The sequence below is a fragment of the Vidua macroura genome, chromosome 13 (assembly GCF_024509145.1).
Source record: "Vidua macroura isolate BioBank_ID:100142 chromosome 13, ASM2450914v1, whole genome shotgun sequence".
Taxonomy (NCBI): Eukaryota; Metazoa; Chordata; class Aves; order Passeriformes; family Viduidae; genus Vidua; species Vidua macroura.
Genome location: NC_071583.1, coordinates 12,982,225 through 13,001,461, shown reverse-complemented (window position 1 = coordinate 13,001,461; position 19,237 = coordinate 12,982,225). Strand labels below are relative to the sequence as shown.

Sequence of the window (19,237 nt, the reverse complement as noted above, 5' to 3'; positions counted from 1 at the left end):
TTCTTCTATATATACACTATCCAAATTACATAGTGATTCTGACTAGGATTACTATGTAAACTATAGCTTTTAAATTGCTCTTACAGTTACATCATTTTTCTGTCCGGTGATGCTCACAGCACATTAAATGTAACAGTCTCAGCCAAAAAGATGGAAACTCCTCTCTGCAGAGAAAAGGTTTGTTGCTGCTCTTCCTCAAATTGAAGGAGTCAAATTAAAAGAGATATTGTGCAACTAAAGCAGGAATTCATGAGAATGTTAATGTGGCTAAACAAGCCACAGCAATACCGTGCTTTTTCAAAGACTGCCTTTTGCATTTATCATTTTATATTTCAGTATTTTCTTCACTTAAATACAAAGTTTCCACATTCCTAATGTGTATATGCTAAATGTATGCACTCTTTCATGAGTAGAACTGATCTATTTTAGTCATATGAACTTTGAAAATACTGCCAGTCATTTCCTAGATATTATTATTCATCTAATTAATTCTGTCACTGAAGATAAGCTGAATAAATCAGGAGTTATGTAAGTTTGAAGGATCAAATAAAGTACTATACAAGGAGGAATTAAAAAGCAAAGCAAAAGGCAAAAAAAATTCTGCATGCATTTTCTAATGGAGAAGTTGAGGACCTAAAGGACGTTTATTTTCTCAGAAACACAGTATGTACCTATTTAACACATTTCAGATTCTTAAAATGGCCTTCAAGTCCACAAAGTTCATTTATTTGGATACAATGGATACAGCAGAGTGAGCACCAGGGGTGTTCTGCAAAGCTCCACAGAGGAAGAGCACAAGACAGTAAGGGAATGGATCCTCATGCTTCCATATGTTACAGCGGGCATTTTAAAAATGAACTTACTGGATTGTACATCTGATTGAACAACTGCTCAGCTTGCTACATTGCAAAGTTGGTAAGGAGTGAAGCACAGATAGGAAAAGAAGGAAAGATCCGGGAAAACAGCATTAGCTCAACAAAACCAGTGCATTTGCACAGAAGAACATGTCATTAAAAAAAAAAAAAAAAAAGAAAAAAAAGGAGAAATTTAAGATTCTAAACATTCCTTGGTGAAAGTGAGAGGCACTGGGGAAACATAAATGTTGACTTTGGCTCCTAAAAAAGAATAGCTGGAGTAAGAAACTTAAGGTTTGTGTTACTTTCCCTTTCTCAAGTTAAATAACCCATGAAATAAAGAGAGGTGTCCACTTTTGATGATACATTAAGTGCTGGTCTCAAGCAATGAATCACGAGAAGTGCTTTTGGCTGAGGCTGCAATTTATCACCAAAGTTTCAAAGACAGTAATAATAAAAGATTAATTAAATAGTATCATTAAATTTATTACTTTCCTTTTGTTTAATACAATACTGAATTTTCTATGCAGAATGACTTTCAAACAGTACAGCTTGGCAAATAGTACTTTAGCAACTGCAAATATGTCAGTAAGCAAGTAAATTTAAGATAATGAAAAACAACAAAGGGAGGAAAATCTGGAGTGGATAATAAAGATTATATATACATACATATATATAATAAAACACTTTGCTACCTATTAGGCAATTCCTGCTGTTCTTCCACAAGTAGCAATACAAAGTAACTCAACAAAAATCTATGGAATCTGGGGGAAAAAGCATTGACCATTCTCTGGTATTTAGAATTTTTTAAAAATTTTTTTTTATGAATTTCAATCCATAGTATTTGTCACAAAATGTTCAATAAGCACATCTAGAATTTAAAACATTATTTTTTATACCAAAATATAGCAAAGTCACATGAATAATTACTTTGTACAAATATTCTCTTCATTATTTTTGAAATGTGCCTACTGTATAAAATCATGGGTTTAGGATCAGCATATTTTTTCTTGCCGAAATGCAAAAAGTCCAGCATTGCAGGACTGAAAAATATTTGGATCTAATCAGATCCAATAAAAACCATCTTTATTATCAATAAATTAATCCTACTGTCTCCAAAAAAACAGAAGTAGGGAAAGCTGGGGAGGAGAAACTCCAGAAGTTGCTTTGGTGTTTTTTATTTACAATTTTAGCTTGGACTTGCCCCTTGTGCACATTTTCCTTCAGACATAGCACTTACCACCATTAGTGCTCATGCAAAACTAACTCCCAGCAAGCATGCACAGAGTACTATCTTCATATTTCTTAGTTTAATTTGTTGAAACTTATAAATCAACATTGAACTATAATTATTTTACAGCAGCATAACAAAGTACCTCCTCCATGATATTTTTAGAGAGGAGTACTGTGGAAGCTACTTGGAACTTTTTCAAGGAGACAGCCCCTTGGAGTGGGTTTGGAAAGAGAAGTAAACTGTGCCGGATCCCTCTGCTCCTGCAGAGGTTGGTGCTCACACGTGAGCACACTCATGGCACACGTGGGTTCATTTATGACCCTGTCGCTGTCCCCTCCTCCTCTGACCCAGACATGTGCAAGAGTGACCCAGGTTTCTGTTTCACTCACTTTCCTGAGGAGTGAGAACACGGTGCAGGTATTTTTCTGGGGACCAATTACTTTTAACGCAGGGTATTTACAGGTTTGAACATAAAGTATTTCATTAAAGAAAATGTGAATTGAAAATGACTGTTTGGAGTCTACTGTCATTAACAGTCACTGTTTCTGTTCAATTAAGCATGCCCAGAAAGAAGGTTGTAACTGCATTTTATTGTGGAAATACCTGGTCTCCTACAAATGGTGGGTGAATTTCCATTGGGGCTTTATGCTGTATTTATGATATAATAAAACTATTATGTTTTCAACTTTCATTCAATAATTGTTTGTATTTATACACAAGAAACATGCTCCCTTTTTATAAAAAAAGACATCCCAGACACCCTCTGACTTTTGTAAGTGCTTGTTTTTCCATGACTGTATGATGTGTTTATATGTACAGTCATAAATGATTGACTTAGGATTTCAAATCCTTCAAGAGGATTTTGATGAGGGTTTTTTAAGTGATCTGTGCTTCCAGGGTTCTTTTAACAATAATTTTTAAATGAGGAAAAAAAGATATTTCAGATTGCAATGAAGTATCTGCTGAAGTGGAGTGCAAAGTAAACAAACATTTATTCTAACAAACTAAATGACTTCCAGATAAATCTTTCTTTTGGAGATTTTAATTTGACCATCGATAGCATTTTTAAGGTATCAAACATTTAAGTTATTTGTGTTTCCATTTGTATATGTTTACTGAAAAAGCTTCCCTTCCTCTCAACTAAAGATCTAATGCAGGCATCTAACTGCATAGATTTATTCTGAATTAAGAAAGAATACAAGTATAAGGTTGACACGCTGGTATCCTTTATAATTTGCAATACCTTCTTCACAGGTCAGGCTATTGAAACAATGCTTAATCTGAGCAGGATCCTACTCAACCTGGGTAAAAAGAGTGTCAGAATATTATGCTAACAGTGATAATATTCACAGAACAAATATTAATTACCAGAAAATGAAAAACTATATCAATATTTAAAAAAAAAAACCAAAACAACACTTGATGTACACTTAGTCATGAATTGCAGAAGGCAAACGTAATGCCTGACCCCATCAAATACATAATGAGAACAATGAGAGCAGACATTACTACAACACAGAGAAAGGTCAAAGAAACAATGGTATCAAAACACTTGCAAATCATTTAAGCAAAATCTAGTTTATTGCAGCAATTTAAGTAAAACCATGTAATAAAATACAGGGTTTGTACGTTTTCCTTTAAATGCTTGCTTCCACTTCCTGCTGAATAGCAATACTGAATTGCCAGCTGATATAAACTTTTGATTATTTTGCTTAATTATCACAAATGTGTTTACCAACAAAGCCAAAAATACATCAAAATAAACCTAGCTATACCTTTCTTTTTAGAAGCTGATTTTTTTTTTTAATTAGGAATTCCAGCATTTCTTAGACAAGCCTTTAATTTTTTTTTCTCATCCTGCAAACATTTCAATTTACTTCTAAAAGTGGTGTTAATTCACACATACATAAATTGCTGGTTTGGTGATCCCTTTCTGCCCTTTTCCCTCCAATGGCCTGCTCTCAGTTCATCTACTTGTTGCAGCTTCTCAGAATTCCCTCACAGAGGTACTGAGGACAATTTCTGAGGCTCACTAGTGGCTTTGGTACAAACCTCTTGAGAAAAAGCAGTACTTGATGCAAGCATCAGCAAACAGCATAAGATGGGTAGATTCTAAATTTACTCCAGAAGAGTAAATAAGCTCATCATTTCAAAATGAGGGTATGTGATGCTGATTTTTGTTTTGCTGATTGTTTGTTTGTAGATGGAACTTACCTTTTTCAACTGTGCTTCCAACTTACTACACTCTTCTTTCTTTTGTTCTATGGCTATTTCTAAAGACTTAAGTTTGGAGTCTCTTTTCAGCCCTGCTGATGCCAATGAAGATGCATGTTCTTTGAGATCGATTAAACTAGACTGGAAAACGACCAAGAGTAAAAAGTTAATTCCTAGTCACCAGGACACTAACTCATTGCCAACTTAGCAATCACCTGGATCCTGTTCCCCCTCCCCCAAAAAGAACTGACTCAAACATAAGCATTGATAGCAAAAGACACCATTTTGTGCATAAACTGGAACCACAGGAGCTGGCATGCAGTGAAACACAAACATTCATAATACACATGAGTTCATGTCAGATTCTGGAGGTACAAACACACTGAAAACTATTTCTCTAACTGACAAACAAAAACGGGAGCAGCAATGGAATAATCTGAACCTAGTGGAAGCTTAGGTAAAGGACAAAGTAGAGATTGTGATGCACAACTATGTAAAAACTGAAGTAATATTTTATGTACAAATGAGGACTGTGAAGAATGCTTTAGAAAACAGCAGTTCTGAAGCAGAACCCTGAAGTGGCAGAATTTCAGTACTTGACATGATTCAAGAGTAATCCTAATGCTCTTTCTTTCATCATAATGACAGAGATAGAAGAGCAGAGTTTTTAAGAAAAGACTGACCTCTTTTTCTGTCAGTTCAGCTTGTAAAGCATTAACTTTCTCCTTCAGGTCCTTGTTTTCTTTTTTATAAGATTCAATTTCTTCAAGTCTTTCTCTGTCATCTCGATCCCTTTGCTCCTTCAGACGCTCTATTATTCTTTCCTAACAAGGGAAAGAATTGCAAAACAGAAAAGTTGGAAATAATTTTAAGAAAAGACAGCATTAAATTTGTTTGCATTATGTAGCACTTATTAAAAAAAAAACTGCAGAAGCAGAGGATGATTGTATATAGTATAAAAATTCAGTGCAAGATTTCTCTAGATTTCAAAATCATAAGATCAAGCTTTTAAATACTTGATAAGAGTAACACAGTACAGGAACTTCATTAAAGACCTATACTGATACGAGTATGTTTCATTTTGTGATAGATGTGGAAAGTTACTCACTTCAATAATATATTTCCTGTATTCATACATGATTGAAGTCTTGAAAAAAGTTCAAAAAAGCCATGAGTAGTTTCCTCAGAGGCCATGACCAGTTTACTCAACTTCAATTTTGTTATTACTCTACAGTGCTTGCAATAAGATGTCAAAGTTCCAGATCTAATCAGCCACTTGCTAACTATCAGTAACTTACAGTTTATATGTATTATATTTTGAGATGTGAAAAAACAGTTGTCCAAGACACAGAAAAAGTACCCTGATACAAATTAAGAAACCCAAAGACTTTTCTCTGTAACCCTACAGACATTTAAACTCAGCCACGTTTCTGCATATTTTGCTGATTTCCAATAACTATTTCAAGGTTTGCTGACTATCACCAGTCATTGATTGGGTGATTAATTCAAAGGGTGAAATGGAAAAAGCAGACACAGCAGTATGGTTTTGTTAAGCTCTGATTATATTCTACAAAATCACATTTCATCAATACTTGAAGGATGCAAATACTAATCAGAGAGAAATACTTAGGGTACAATGAAAGAACCACTAGAACTGCATTTTCAACTGGAAGCAGGTCTTTAAGCAGAGTATCAGGAGAACTACTGGTATTGTTTGAGTGGTGGCAGTCAGGGGGGCAGTAGAAGCAACATCATTTAGGTCCTGCACTCGTGCCCAGGCTGGGCAGAGAACAGACAGAGCAGCCCAGAGGAGGAGAACCTGGTTGTGTACAGTGACAAAAAGCTCAACATGACTCAGCCATGAGCACTCAGAGCCCAGAACACCACCTGTGTTCCTGGGCTGCAGCCAAAGCCGCGTGGCCAGCGGGTCAGGGGAGGTGACTCTGCACCTCTGTCCTGCCCTGCTGACACCCACCTGGGGAAGAACTGCATCCAGCTCTGGGGCCCCCACACAAGGACAAAGCTGTGCTGGAGAGGGTCCCCAGGAGGGCCAGGGAGATCTAAGGGCTGAAACAACCTGGAAGGTTGTTTGGAAGGTGTCCCTGCCCACAGCAAGGGGGTTGGAACTAGGTGATGATTTTAACATCCTTCCAATCCAAACTTATGATACTAAATAACTTCAGGTTTGTTCCTAATAAGAAAACGATGCAAATTCTTACTACCTTGAATATTAATATTTAAGATGCCAGCCTCCATAAAGTAGAATAGTTTAATAACCATAAACATTCAGATTCCACCTGGTTATATTCAGACTTAATTTTTTACCAATTTCTTCTTGAAGATTTATTTACCCAAATGATTTTTTTCATCTACAACAACAAATTAAACATAACACTATTTCAACTTTTTAATGAACAGTATATTTTTTTCTCAGTCAATCACAAAAGAAGACTAATTTATCTGTCAGCTGCATAAGGCTAAATGTCAAAAACGTGTTAAAAGGCCCTAATAAACCATGTTTTGCTTGATTAACAGCTAACTTGCAGAAATCCCAACAATGTGTTCTTGTTTCAGTCTTGTTTGCGTTGGGCAGCTTTCCTTATGCACTAATCTGGGACCTCACAGGTCTAATCTATTTGCACTTTATCACAGAAGCAGGAACTGAATTGCCCCAGCATATAGCTCCATTATCAGACATACTCCATTGCTTATCTGCTGTGTGCTGCTGCAGTAGGACCAACTTTATAAATATCAGCTTCATGAAAGCAACCTCTTGAGCTGCTTTGGGCCAGTCCAAGAGCTGAGATATTCTTTGAAAAGTTTCTTGTTATAACATCAAGGCAGCTGATAGCACTTTTGCATAGTCTGATTTTCAAAGCTTTTTTTCTTTTTTAATTGTAATGTAATCCTTATTATTGTTGTTACAAATTTTCAATGCTTAGAAGAGGCTCTGAAATTAGGAATAAATAGTTGAATGAATCTTTTGCAGCTTAGTTCCAAAATTAACTCAAACGCGACTGAAGTTGATTTCTTTCTGATTCCTGACAAGAAGACAAATCCCACCAGCAATATCATCAAAAAAATTATAAGATTAAAAGAAGGAAAATTTGACATTGTTTTATTATGTCTACATCAATTTCTCATTTAGTGCTCCCAAGATACCTAATCACTAAATATGAAAGAAAATCAAGAGACAGATACTCGGAAAAATCTATTTTCATAAAGAATAAGGAGACACGTTTTCTAATTCAGAGCCAAAATCTTAATCTGTGTATTTTCAAGAAAAATGCAGGAAAACATTTGAGTTTTGGAGTTTAAAAATAGCTTTATAACTCATTAATATCATATGAACATGTTTTAATTTGTTTTTTCTTCCTATAGAAGCTAAGAACAGCAACTCAATCAGATTCCAGTAAACTGTGGTTAGCTAAACTTCTATGACTAAATTTTATTTCTGTTTTAAAAGAGCTTCCCATGACAGTCTTGAAGAATTTTATTCATTATTTTTAAACTAAAATTCTAAAAACTATTGAATGGGCAAAGAATTAATATAATGCAAAATCAGCCTAATCTCAGAGTATAAACAAAAAAAAATATAGTTAAAAAGTAGGTCTGATACAATTTCTAGAAAGAAAAACAAAGCATGCTAAGAATGCATTTCTATGGAAATGGAAACCAGGTATTCCTAAACGAAAGCATCATCCTTTCTTGACAGCATTACATACTGAATAATGAATAGTGATAAAAGCACTTCTATTGATGCACTTGTTAATAAATCATTAAGGGTTCCTGTTTTGTCCTATTTGGGCAAACCTCTACTTCAGGCAAACCTCTATTTCATATTTCTACCAGTATTGCCAGTGGAAATATTTAGTAACTATTGATAAAGTCTGTAGGTCTTAAGAATGCTACTGCATAAGAAAGTTACTGAGAGCAGTTAGGAGGAGTTGGGAAGCTGGACACAGAAAGGAATGAGGCACATGTGTAAATAAACACTGTCAAAGTATTTAGCTGCCAGAAGACACAAGAAAGCCAGGTGTAATTGTCCATTTGGAATTTCTAGAGGATGGCTACTGGCTTCTTTCAGTGTGTAAGTTCATCCCAGAAATCACCCTTGACTTCAAAAAAATCTGCCCTTCCAAGTGTGGCCTTCAAGGGACTTACAATGGAAAAGAAATTGAGGGTGATTTCCCTGGACAACAATCAAAATCCTACAGAGAGATGCATTTACCTTGGGAACTTTCTCCTCATCGTGGCTCATGCTCTCAGATCAAGCACCCCATTTTTCAAATGCTAATCTGAATCCTAACTCAGCAGCGTTGCTTGCCTCCTACTCCTATGCAAGTCTCCATTGTGACAGTCACTCTGCTTCCCAAATGACTGTTTTAAAAAACCCTCAGTTGCCTCTACAGGCATTTTGGGAAAGTGACTAATCCAGATAAGATAGTTTACAAGGAGAGAAAACAGATTAAAAAGTACTTTCTGTCATTTTTTTAATAACATGCTGTGAAATTGATGAACACTGTGTCCAGATTAGCAGTAAAAGATTACAGAAATGTGTAATTTTACTGTATAAATAAATGCTTATCCACATGAATCAATACCAAATAAGAACTTTTTTCACTGTTATTGACCAAGCAAATGTTAGGAAATCAATTAAACACACAAGAAATAAAAAAATCTGATATTAACATTGTATGTGTCAGTGCCAACACCACAGCAGCATTTTCAAGTCATATGCAGTCATAAATACCTTCATAGGATTACACACTGCAGAATGGCACATATTACTTTACTGTTCACATTTAAGTAGTACATATTAAGATCTGTGAGCTGAAAAATGTAGGTATTTGTACTAATTTTTTTGGCATATAAATTCACTTGCATTACCTCATATTCAAAGTGAACTGAAAGAAGAAACCTGACCTCACTGAAACTGGTAGGAATGTTGCCACTAATTTAAACAGTCCAGATTTATCCCTTCTCGAGATATTTTCAAATTAAAGGCATAGAGTTTGTAAAAGAAAAAAAAAAGGAATGCTCAATATTTTTTTTAATGAAACAGTTTCCCTTAAGAATGAAGTGTAGGAAGCCAATAGTGCTCACAGCAAGCCAAGGTAACAGTTGGTACAGCCATTTGCTCTTGGCCCGTGCTTAATGGGCCAAAGAACAGGATAATCAAGATCACAAAGACAGAAAAATGCCCAAAACTCTACCTTCTTTAAGTCAGGTGTCCAATGCCTTTCAGCTCTTTCAGGAAATAACCACTCACCTCATTGACTAAGGCAAAATCTTCCCATGTCCTGGGCCATTTTCTCCATTAGCATTCAAAGGACACCAGTCCTTCCCCTCCAAGGTCTGTGTCAGTTCATCCCCTGGCAGTCACTCCCTGCTCATCCTACCAGAACAGGGCCACCTGCTTCCCTGATAAGGCCCTAGCCTTTGGGAGAGCTGTCAGGCCAGCTTAGAAGCACATTTTCTGCACACACTTCACCCACAAGAGCAGCACATAAAGGTTTTCACGAGGAAACATTACCTTTTCTGATAGAGCCTCCTCTAAGGTTGCTAGAGCTGTGTCTGTATTACTGGAATCCGTCTGCAGTGACTTCACTCTGTCTTTTAGATTAGTTAGTTGTTTGTCTTTGTCCCTAAGTTGCTCCTGCAGATTTTCAATCTGTAAATAAAAACATTACAATAATCATCAACCTTGTCATAATTTTCCAAGAGGGACTTGAGTGCTGAGTGCATACACATCACACATATAATACACGTGCCTCATTATACTGCCACGTTTGTAACTGCTATATCATCAACAGTTTTAAACTTCAGTCCTTTCTATTTTGTTTTCTTTTGCTGAAGAAATATACTTTTCCAATAAAATAAAGGGAAAATCTCACTGCAGTCAGGTATTATTTAAATATTTTCTGATATTAATCACTCTAGTTTAAGGTACTGCGTTATCTCAGTAATTCAAAGTATGTCTGGAATTACCCCTTTAGATTATTCTAGTTCAATAAGAAGGACAAAGAAAGGGTGAGACAAAGCAATTTGAGTGAGCCTTAAAATGAGGAAGAAGAAAGATTATAATCTGCCTATCTAAAAATCTCTTTTTCCATGATGCCTTGCTGTAAGAAAAACTCAGCTGGGCAGAGATCAAGATGTTTATTCTTAAAAAGGCCAAACCACAAACAACCAAACAAAAAATCTCAAGGGGCACCACTTCCATTCACTTTCTTCACCTCCATGAAAATTTAAACACGTCACTCTATTTTGGATATTTTTACTTCTTTAAATAAAACCGGTTCCTCATCTAGAAAGTATTTGAACATATTGCTAAAGTACCTATAAGCACACTGTCATGACTTATAGTGGTTAATTCAGGAAGAGTTAAATCATAAAGGTTTTGCACAAAAAGTTGCCCACAGAGCAATGTGGACTTTGGAAGCAAATGTGAATAAAAGCACTCAGCTGCTGATGGTCACAGCAATCCCTTTCTGTGGCCGGAGGGCATTGTGACCTCTGGGCAGAATGCAGGGCTGTGTGTGTTATGTCAGATGTGTAAAATTTCATTAATTGTCTGTTGGAAGAATCTCCCTCCCTCCGTCCTGCACTCTCAGTGCCACTTATTATTATGCACCAACTGGCACAAACCCAAGATTTGTTACTTAAGACTTCACACAAATAAATAGTAACAAGAAAATTAACTGCTCTGTTGTTTTAGTATGCCACTTCAGATAATATAAGAAAATATGCCAAAATCCATGAAGTATCATTTGTTCAAAACTGGTTTTAAATATATTATCAAGGTCGCACAAATTATTACTCTCAGCAGATATTCAACTTCTTACTTTCATCAGTGATTTTTCACTTTGGATCACATTCTCTTGCTACTGAAATGAATTCAGTTTTCCTGTTCATTTTATAATGTAATGATTTTTTTTTCCACATAGCCAATATCTTTCCATTTAAAGCAACTCAGATTTTAAGAGAAGCAGAAGCTTTTACAGTTGCTTTTAAGATTTCTTTACAAATGTGAAGTTGAATTCAACGCATGTGCAGCTCTGCAGAAGTCAACAGTTATATCAATAAAAATTTGATCTCCATATGCAAGAACATACCACCATAATCAAATACACTTTAATTTAGGGCACACCTAGGTAAAAATTCTCCTCCTACTACATTATACAAGTGTGGGAGAAAAAATCCTGAAGTTTTGACATCATATATATCTACAATTAACAAGTCATAAAATCCACAGTACAGCTGTGCGCACTGCATAAAGCGTGTTTTTAAAAAATTAAATTTTAAAAGAACTTAAAAATTAAAACAAAATTTGAAAGTAAAATTGGAGGAGCACAATTCAATTAGAAATTCTTTATAGTGTGTCAAATACAAGTCTTCTAACTTTTTTCTTTTTTCTTACTATACATTGTTTGGTCTATCAGATTACTGCTATGAGCCAAAGATTCCACTTGCTGTGTAAACTATAAAATACTAAGGAATATATAGAAAGCTCTTTTTGGGAAGACCTGACATAGAATAGCTTACTCTTGTGAATGACCTCTTGCAATATTTTTCTTCGTATGTATATTTTATACAGATACAGAAACATGATACACGTGTTAATGAGTTAAGAACTTTTTATTTTATGGCATGTGTATTAGTCACATCTAAAATTACATTAACTGGCAGTCAGAGGACTGCACACTATGTTTCTTTCTTTACTTCATCCAAGTATAATGATTCCAACAACTACATCATGACACCCTGTGGAATACTTAAGCAATTGCACATTTCAGCTTCACCAAAACAAATTCACAAGTAGAAGGGAAATAAAACAGGAGAGTGAATATTGATTACATGTTCTTTGAAACAAAATTAAGATCTGGTCCTTTACTATCATCAGCTTGACCTACCAATTCTAGGCACCCTAAATTAAAGTACTTATTTCCTATGCACAGTGCTTATCTGAATTCCACAGCATTTACACTATTTCCTTCCTTTTAAAACTAATTGAAAATATGAGCCAACCTTAACCAAGAAAACATGTTCTAAAATTATTCAGCATTTACAAAATTCTTTCCTCAGAGGTAAAAGAGAACAGGCAGCAAATTAAAAACATCCCCATTGAATCACAACTGCTTTAAAATAAGTCACTCAATACATACTCCATAGATAAAATAAGAGGAAAGGATCTAATTATTCTTCTATTTGTGCTATATAAACTGAAGGAAATACTTTCATGGGAACAGGACCACACTGGGGTATGCTAAAGTAGAATCAGTACCACAGAGTATTTGCTCTTTGGGATGGGCACAGGACTAGCAAAGACCAACTGATGCAGACAAGACTTTGTGATCAGTTAATCACAGAGTTTTCTCAACAATATTACAGGAGACAAAGAGATTGAGAGGTCTCACATGCTAAAATCTTGGAACACAAGATATGATTTAGTTCTTCCTGAGATTTTTAAATCCAGAAAGAACAACAAACCCTCTGGTAACCTCTGTCATTCTCCAACACACACATATATTTGGGTATGAGCATTTATGAAAGAATACAATTCTATTATTGAATAATGACTTTTGAGCATGCCTGAATTCAGTTTATGGCAGGGACTGTCAAGACCTTCTTAATCCTCAAGTACTTCTTTTTTCCAATAGGAAGTTAGTTACTGCGAGGTTTTGTCCACATCTTTTTCTTACCTCTGTAAACTGCTATGTCCCTGTGCCAGGATGAAAAGAAAGTGCTCTATTCTTTCTGTTTTTCAGAAAGTGTACATATTCCCAGGGCTTAACCCAGACTTTATTCCTTCTTTTAAAACAATACCCTTACAGATAAATGTCTTTCCTATGAGGCATCCTGTCAATAAACCTCAAGTGCTAATCTTGTCACCTTTTGGCGACAGTCTCAGGAATGCTTATTAAATACTCAAGGGATTAAATTAAATCTCACCCGCAGACAGGCTTTAAAAGTCTCCAGTATCCCAGGTTCTCAAAAGAAAACTCCTTTCATTGTCAAAATTAAGGTGCTGTACTATGGAACTTGCAAGAAAATTATATAATCAAAGAAAATGTTCCATGCTGTAATAATTTGCCTTCAGAGATGCATTAAAGTATATGAGAATTTAAGAACCTGGAAGAGAGAAATTATCTAAGACTTTTTGGTCCTAGCTAACGAAACCATAAAGCCATATATTTAAACTTAGCAGCAAGTATTTCTCTCTCTTCTCTGTATTTGAGTTTTAAATAACTCAGACAATAAGTATTTTGTAACAATGGGTTTTTTTACTCCAAAAGCTCATTTTGCTCTGTTCTAAATTTCTACAGGCAGAAGTCTTCGAGATTTGTTTCATATTGAAGCACAGACCATGTCAATTCCAGTGAAGTAGATCAGTAACATAAGTTTAGTTTTATATAAATTTAAAATTGAAACTTAGGAGAGAAAACAGAACTTTTCTATGTATCATTTGCATTAATTACCAAAAAAAAACTTGGTATTTTAAGAAATTAAATCCTACTAAACAATTTCCCAAATACTGTTACAGTCTATTTTAAACAAGTAATGGCATTACAAGAAAAAAGGATCTAATAAGCAGCATTTATCCAACATGAGCATTATCTATGACTACTTTAAAACTCAGTATTCATTTTCAGACTAGCTTCTGCCTTATAGACATAGATAGCAAAAGACAAAAGTAATGTAACTATTAATCAAAACAGAAAAAAAAGGGCATAGTTCAAACATACAACTAAATGGCTACTTACACATAATTTATTTTTATTAGTAAGATTCATGGTAAATGTTCTGGCTCATATGGCCCTTTTCAGAAACATTTCAGGATGTCCCAGAACATGAAACCAGCTTTGGTAGTGACTCAGCAAAATAGATGTCTACAGACATCCCAACATCTCCTTCTGGTGTCTGTGGTTGCATGCATGCTTAATTTGTAATGAAAAAGCTGGAAAAATGAAATTACTTTACCCTACCATGACTAAAAATATTACTATCTGAGTAGTAATAGTAGACTTAATACAGAGGTATAGTTTTTGGAGACCACTATTGATTTTTAGCAATATCTTTTCTACCAAATGGCGTACAGTTATTAAATATCATATCAGGCAAAATATTGGAAAATTAACAGGCTCTACAGCAGCTATTTCAAGTTTCAACCTATGGAGTGAGAGGGGAAATTTTCCTTAGAGTCACGATACTACCTAAATGCAATTCTTAGTTTAAGCAGAATTTCCAATAATAAAATGAACCCATTGAAGGACAAATTCTGCTTCAACAGTTTGACATTGCAGATTGCCTTTGGACCTGAAAGAGACTGCCTCAAAAGTGCTTCCTCAACCAGTGCCAGTAACTGTCACTTTTTATTCCTTTTAAGTAGGTAGGTGGACAAGTATTAACTAGGAATATTTTTTCAGAAGTAAAATATTACATACTTTTAGATTCCAAAAATTAAAATAAATGTTAAAAAATTGTCCTATAATGCAAAACTCCTTAAATTATTATAAAATAGGGGGTTGCTGCTTGCAGCTGGATATGTTCATTAAAGTGTAAGATTTGTACTAATCTTCTGCTTGACTAATGTAACTGGAAAAGAACTTGTTACTCTTAATCTTATAATGACATGATAAAATACTCTTGGATTCCATAGTCCGTAAAAATTCCATTAAAAAGTGCTTGATTATGTCTCAAAAGAACAACACTTCTTCCTGGCAGCTGCCTATTGCATAATATGTTCTCAATTTAAAATATTTCCAAAGTGTCTTCCTATTACTACCTTGCAAATTTATATTTTCCAAATTGAAGAAATACAGCAGCATTTTACCTACTTCAAATTACAATAGTAATCATGGTTCAATAGTACTTTTTAGCTTTTATATTCTTGTGTTATTTTGCCCCACGAGGCTTTCTTCAACACCAGAGGTTCTAGATAGCCCAAAGCATATGACCAGCTCAATCTTACTGGATTACCAATCAGAGATAGTGAAGGTATTTTTAAAGCTGTCCATAAATATCACATAGCCCTTTAGGTTATGTAAATAACATCTCCAACTATGGATATGCCCATGGAGAAAGTAGTCTCCAGCTCAGTAGGTCTGCAAGGTTTCCACAAGAGGTGATTGATGTGTCTGAAGACTTTTTACCACAAGCTGCCTTCTGGAGGACAGCTCAAAGTGCCCCAGTGCAGCTGCAAAGTGACTGTCCCAAAGGAGCTGATGGAGCAGGCTCTGCTCAGACATCAGCCCTCACACCAGGGAACAGAGCAGAGCCATGAGCTGGGAGTCACCCCACTGCCACCTTCCAACCTAAACCAGCAGGAAGAAAATAATCCTTCCCAGTCTTGCTCTACTTGACAAGCTTAAAAAACAGAAATATACATAAGACATAGGAAACCAGAACAAAAAAAAGTAATCAGGGCCATTTTTCCTGATGTACATTTGCACTGCTTCCCCCCCGAGTTACAGCAATTCAATACAACACAATTTCTACTTCTTTAAACTCATTTTTTAATGAGTGATCCTGTGTGATCCTGTTAAGATCACACAGCCGACCAGATTAATACTGGGGTTTGAAAACTTAATTTTATGGCTGATCATTATCATATGGCTATCATTATCATATATTCTATATATGTAAAATTATTATATTCTGTATATTCATTTACATTATCAACCACATGATGGTGTCCATTTTATTCAATGCACGACCATCACCTTCCTCTTTCCTTTGTTTGAAGTTGCTGATTTTTACATGCAATTTGTCTCTAAAGAAGGAGCAAGTGCTTTGGGCCAGAAGGATGTTAGTTTACACAGTGTTTAAGCAAAATAAGGCTTCAAGTTCTAACTGGTGTCTAACTGAACATTAAAGCTGTAGTAGCAACCAAATATGAAGAAAATACAAGGCAAAAAAAGCAAGTTTACACAGATGCCGATATGCGGAGATGGTAATTTTCACTGAATTAATTAAAGAAAATAGAACAAGCAAAAAGAAGGGAAAAGCACAAAATGATGACGTATGATGAAGTAATTAACACTGACAGCAGAAGCACAGCTGTGGGGTTCAGCCACCTGAACAGCACTGAGCTGCTCTTATATTGTATCTTACTAAAAATGTCACATATTCGTACAACAAATCTCTGTCCTAGAGAGTAAGCAATCGAGGAATAGAGGAATATTTTAAGATCTAGAAGACATTCTTGCTGTAAACAGTTTTGTCCCATATGTTCACTCTGACTATCCATTCCTTTGAGAGTCTACTCAACACATCCACCACAGTATAGTCATAAAGCTGCAAATGCAAAAAAATTATACTAATGAAGACACGAAATTTACATTGATATCAAGCTTCTGAAGAGCTGTTACACAGTAATTAAACTTTCCCAGAGTATGCTAAGGAAAGTAAGTCAGTCTGTGGTAGAATTCAAAGATCTACTCACATAATGTGCAAGTGTTTCCCACGTCATTATTTGTTCTGTTTGATTCAGTTTGTTAAATACATCAGCTGAGGATTCAAGAATACTCAGGGAAAACAGTACAGTACAGAAGCATAAAGTGTTATTACAGTATATTTAAAAATCCAATAGGATTTGAACTTTAAATAGAAAATACATATACCAAATAATTTAGGAGAGAGAAAAAAAGAACAAAAGGAAGGAAAAGAATCTATGAACTGTTGATCAGTAGGGAAAAATATATGTCATTTACTGGGATATGCAGTAATATTCTCTGGTCAGTACCTGTTACATGTGACTTTAAAAAAAAATTGTCTTTATTCCATGATGGGAAACATCAATCTACTGTCTCATGTACACATAGGAACTGAGAGCAGCCTATTGCATCAATAAATAGAAGCAAATGCAACTAAAATTGGAGATCAAAAGTGATAACTATCTTTTCCTCTTCTTCTTCCAAAACAAGCATGTATATTTGTTTTATTGTGCAGTCACTGAAGGAAATAATTCATCCATTTTTACTTACTGTAAGATTCTAGATCCTTCCATAAGACAGGATTCAAAGTACAGGTACAGGAAGGATTCAGAGGAATCAACAAGTATTAAGAAAAAAGAGAAGTGCGCTGAGTTTTCATACAGAGAGCAGAAGAAAACTCCCCCAGGGCTGCTTAGGGAAGAGCTCTGCCCTCAAGTCAGCTGATACTTTTACAGGGCTATAAAAGCAGGTCAGTGGGCAAACGAGCCAAGAGAGGAGAAGGCTGTCACACAGAAAGGAGCTCCTGGACTCAAAGCTTGGCTTTTGTTGCCAGACTCAAGCTGAGAAAGAGCTGGAACTTAACGCTAAAATTAACCTTCACCAGGAAGCTAGCCAAAAGAAGCCTGGGCTGATAATATCCATTTGTGTATCTGGAAATACTCAGTCTCTGTCTCCTTCTCCTCAGGGGCCAATAAATTCTCTGAACAAAACAGCTTGACTCTTGGACTCTTCTAAGCAGGACTCACAATCTTGTGAGACATCCATTGAAAAGCTTTTGCTCTCATTATATGTATTTACTGTGATGTAACTCAGAATGCAATAGTTATTTTCCAGATAGTAAATACAGAAATACAAAATAGACTAACACATAATTCCATTTATGACAAGAGGAGGCAGACATTCATTCTTAATCTAATGCTTCTTATAATGTCTGTCTGTATATATGAGGTGCAGATTTTCAACCTGGGTTGGTTGGGTACCTACATCTCACAATATTTTATGAGTTACAGGCTGATTACTGAAATTTTTTTGAAGTCTAGCCCAATTTGCACATTGAGAGCACCTGAACTACTAGTCAAAGTTAACCATGAAAAACCATACCTTTCTGGTCAATACTACCTTTCTGGTGCTTGAAAACATCTGGTGATATTTTATTCATGGCCAGCTTTGTACTACTTGGTGTATATCCCTATAATATAGGCTACATTGGCTTACACAAAAATATTTTAAAGACTACTTTGCATGAAAAACTATTATACTATGTCATATGCCAGTGAGAGAAGTACATCTGCTTTAATATACTGTAATGTAAATTCACATGGAGAAAAAAACAAAGCTGCTTTGGCATTATTATACTTTTAATAAAGATCAATGAAGTTGAATAGTGTGTATCTTGTCATTCCTACTATGTCTGTATCAATTGGGAAGACCTGGGGGCCTCGGTCCAGATTGAAAAGTTACAGCACGCCTCATATAAAAGTTAACAGATGGTGAGAAGAGAGAGGTGGCTGACAAGCTGTACAGACAAGTGTTGGGCAACAGGGAACACTGAAAAGGAAAGCTACAAAAGAAATAGAGTAAGAATAGGCACCTCAAGAGGCTGCAGAAAGAGAGCAGAAGCCAGTTCGACAGTAGCTTGGGAAGTTTTCCAGAGCAATGAACACAGAGAAATCAAAAGGCTGGACAGGAACAGGGAGTAACAAAAGGTGTATGGTGTGTGCTGTGCTTTAAAATACAGAACTATATAAAGGGAAATATATGTAATAGAAAAGGAAAAACAACATAAGCTGTGAAATAGATGACCAGTCTGTTCTGAAAGCAGATTTCATTTGGATATCCAAAGTATTACAAGAAAAACACTAAAAAGTATATTACCTTACTTTTAATTTAAATTATTTCACTTTATAACATGTTATTAAAATAAATATTGTTATTAAAGAGCAATATAGTCATTTTATATCCTTAGGAAAATGATTAAGATAGGAAAACAGAGACACATCCAGAAAAATAGATTTCCATTACAGAAAAGAGCCATAACCTTGAGTTCTGAATAACAGGCAGAAACCTGACAAACTGCTTCATTTCAAAGTGAAAAGGTTGAGCAGGTTGTGATGTGGAAAGGCTTGAAGCCTGACTTAATCCCTAGAGAAAAAGCAATGTTTTCATTCACTGTAAGAATCTCCTTCAAATCCTGCTTGTGGGCAGTGGAACATACT

General features: G+C 35.4%; 1 protein-coding gene across 1 annotated transcript in view; it reads right to left on the bottom strand.

Moving 5' to 3' along the window:
* The window catches only part of ERC2 (ELKS/RAB6-interacting/CAST family member 2), a 295,631-nt gene that overhangs the window by 148,946 nt on the left and 127,448 nt on the right, over positions 1-19,237 (bottom strand). Inside the window, exons 9-12 of the mRNA XM_053989685.1 lie at positions 9,839-9,976; positions 4,986-5,126; positions 4,303-4,443; positions 864-899 (exon numbers count right to left, since the gene is read on the bottom strand). Of these exons, the coding sequence (XP_053845660.1) occupies positions 864-899; positions 4,303-4,443; positions 4,986-5,126; positions 9,839-9,976 (456 nt within the window). The remainder of the gene's footprint in view (positions 1-863; positions 900-4,302; positions 4,444-4,985; positions 5,127-9,838; positions 9,977-19,237) is intronic.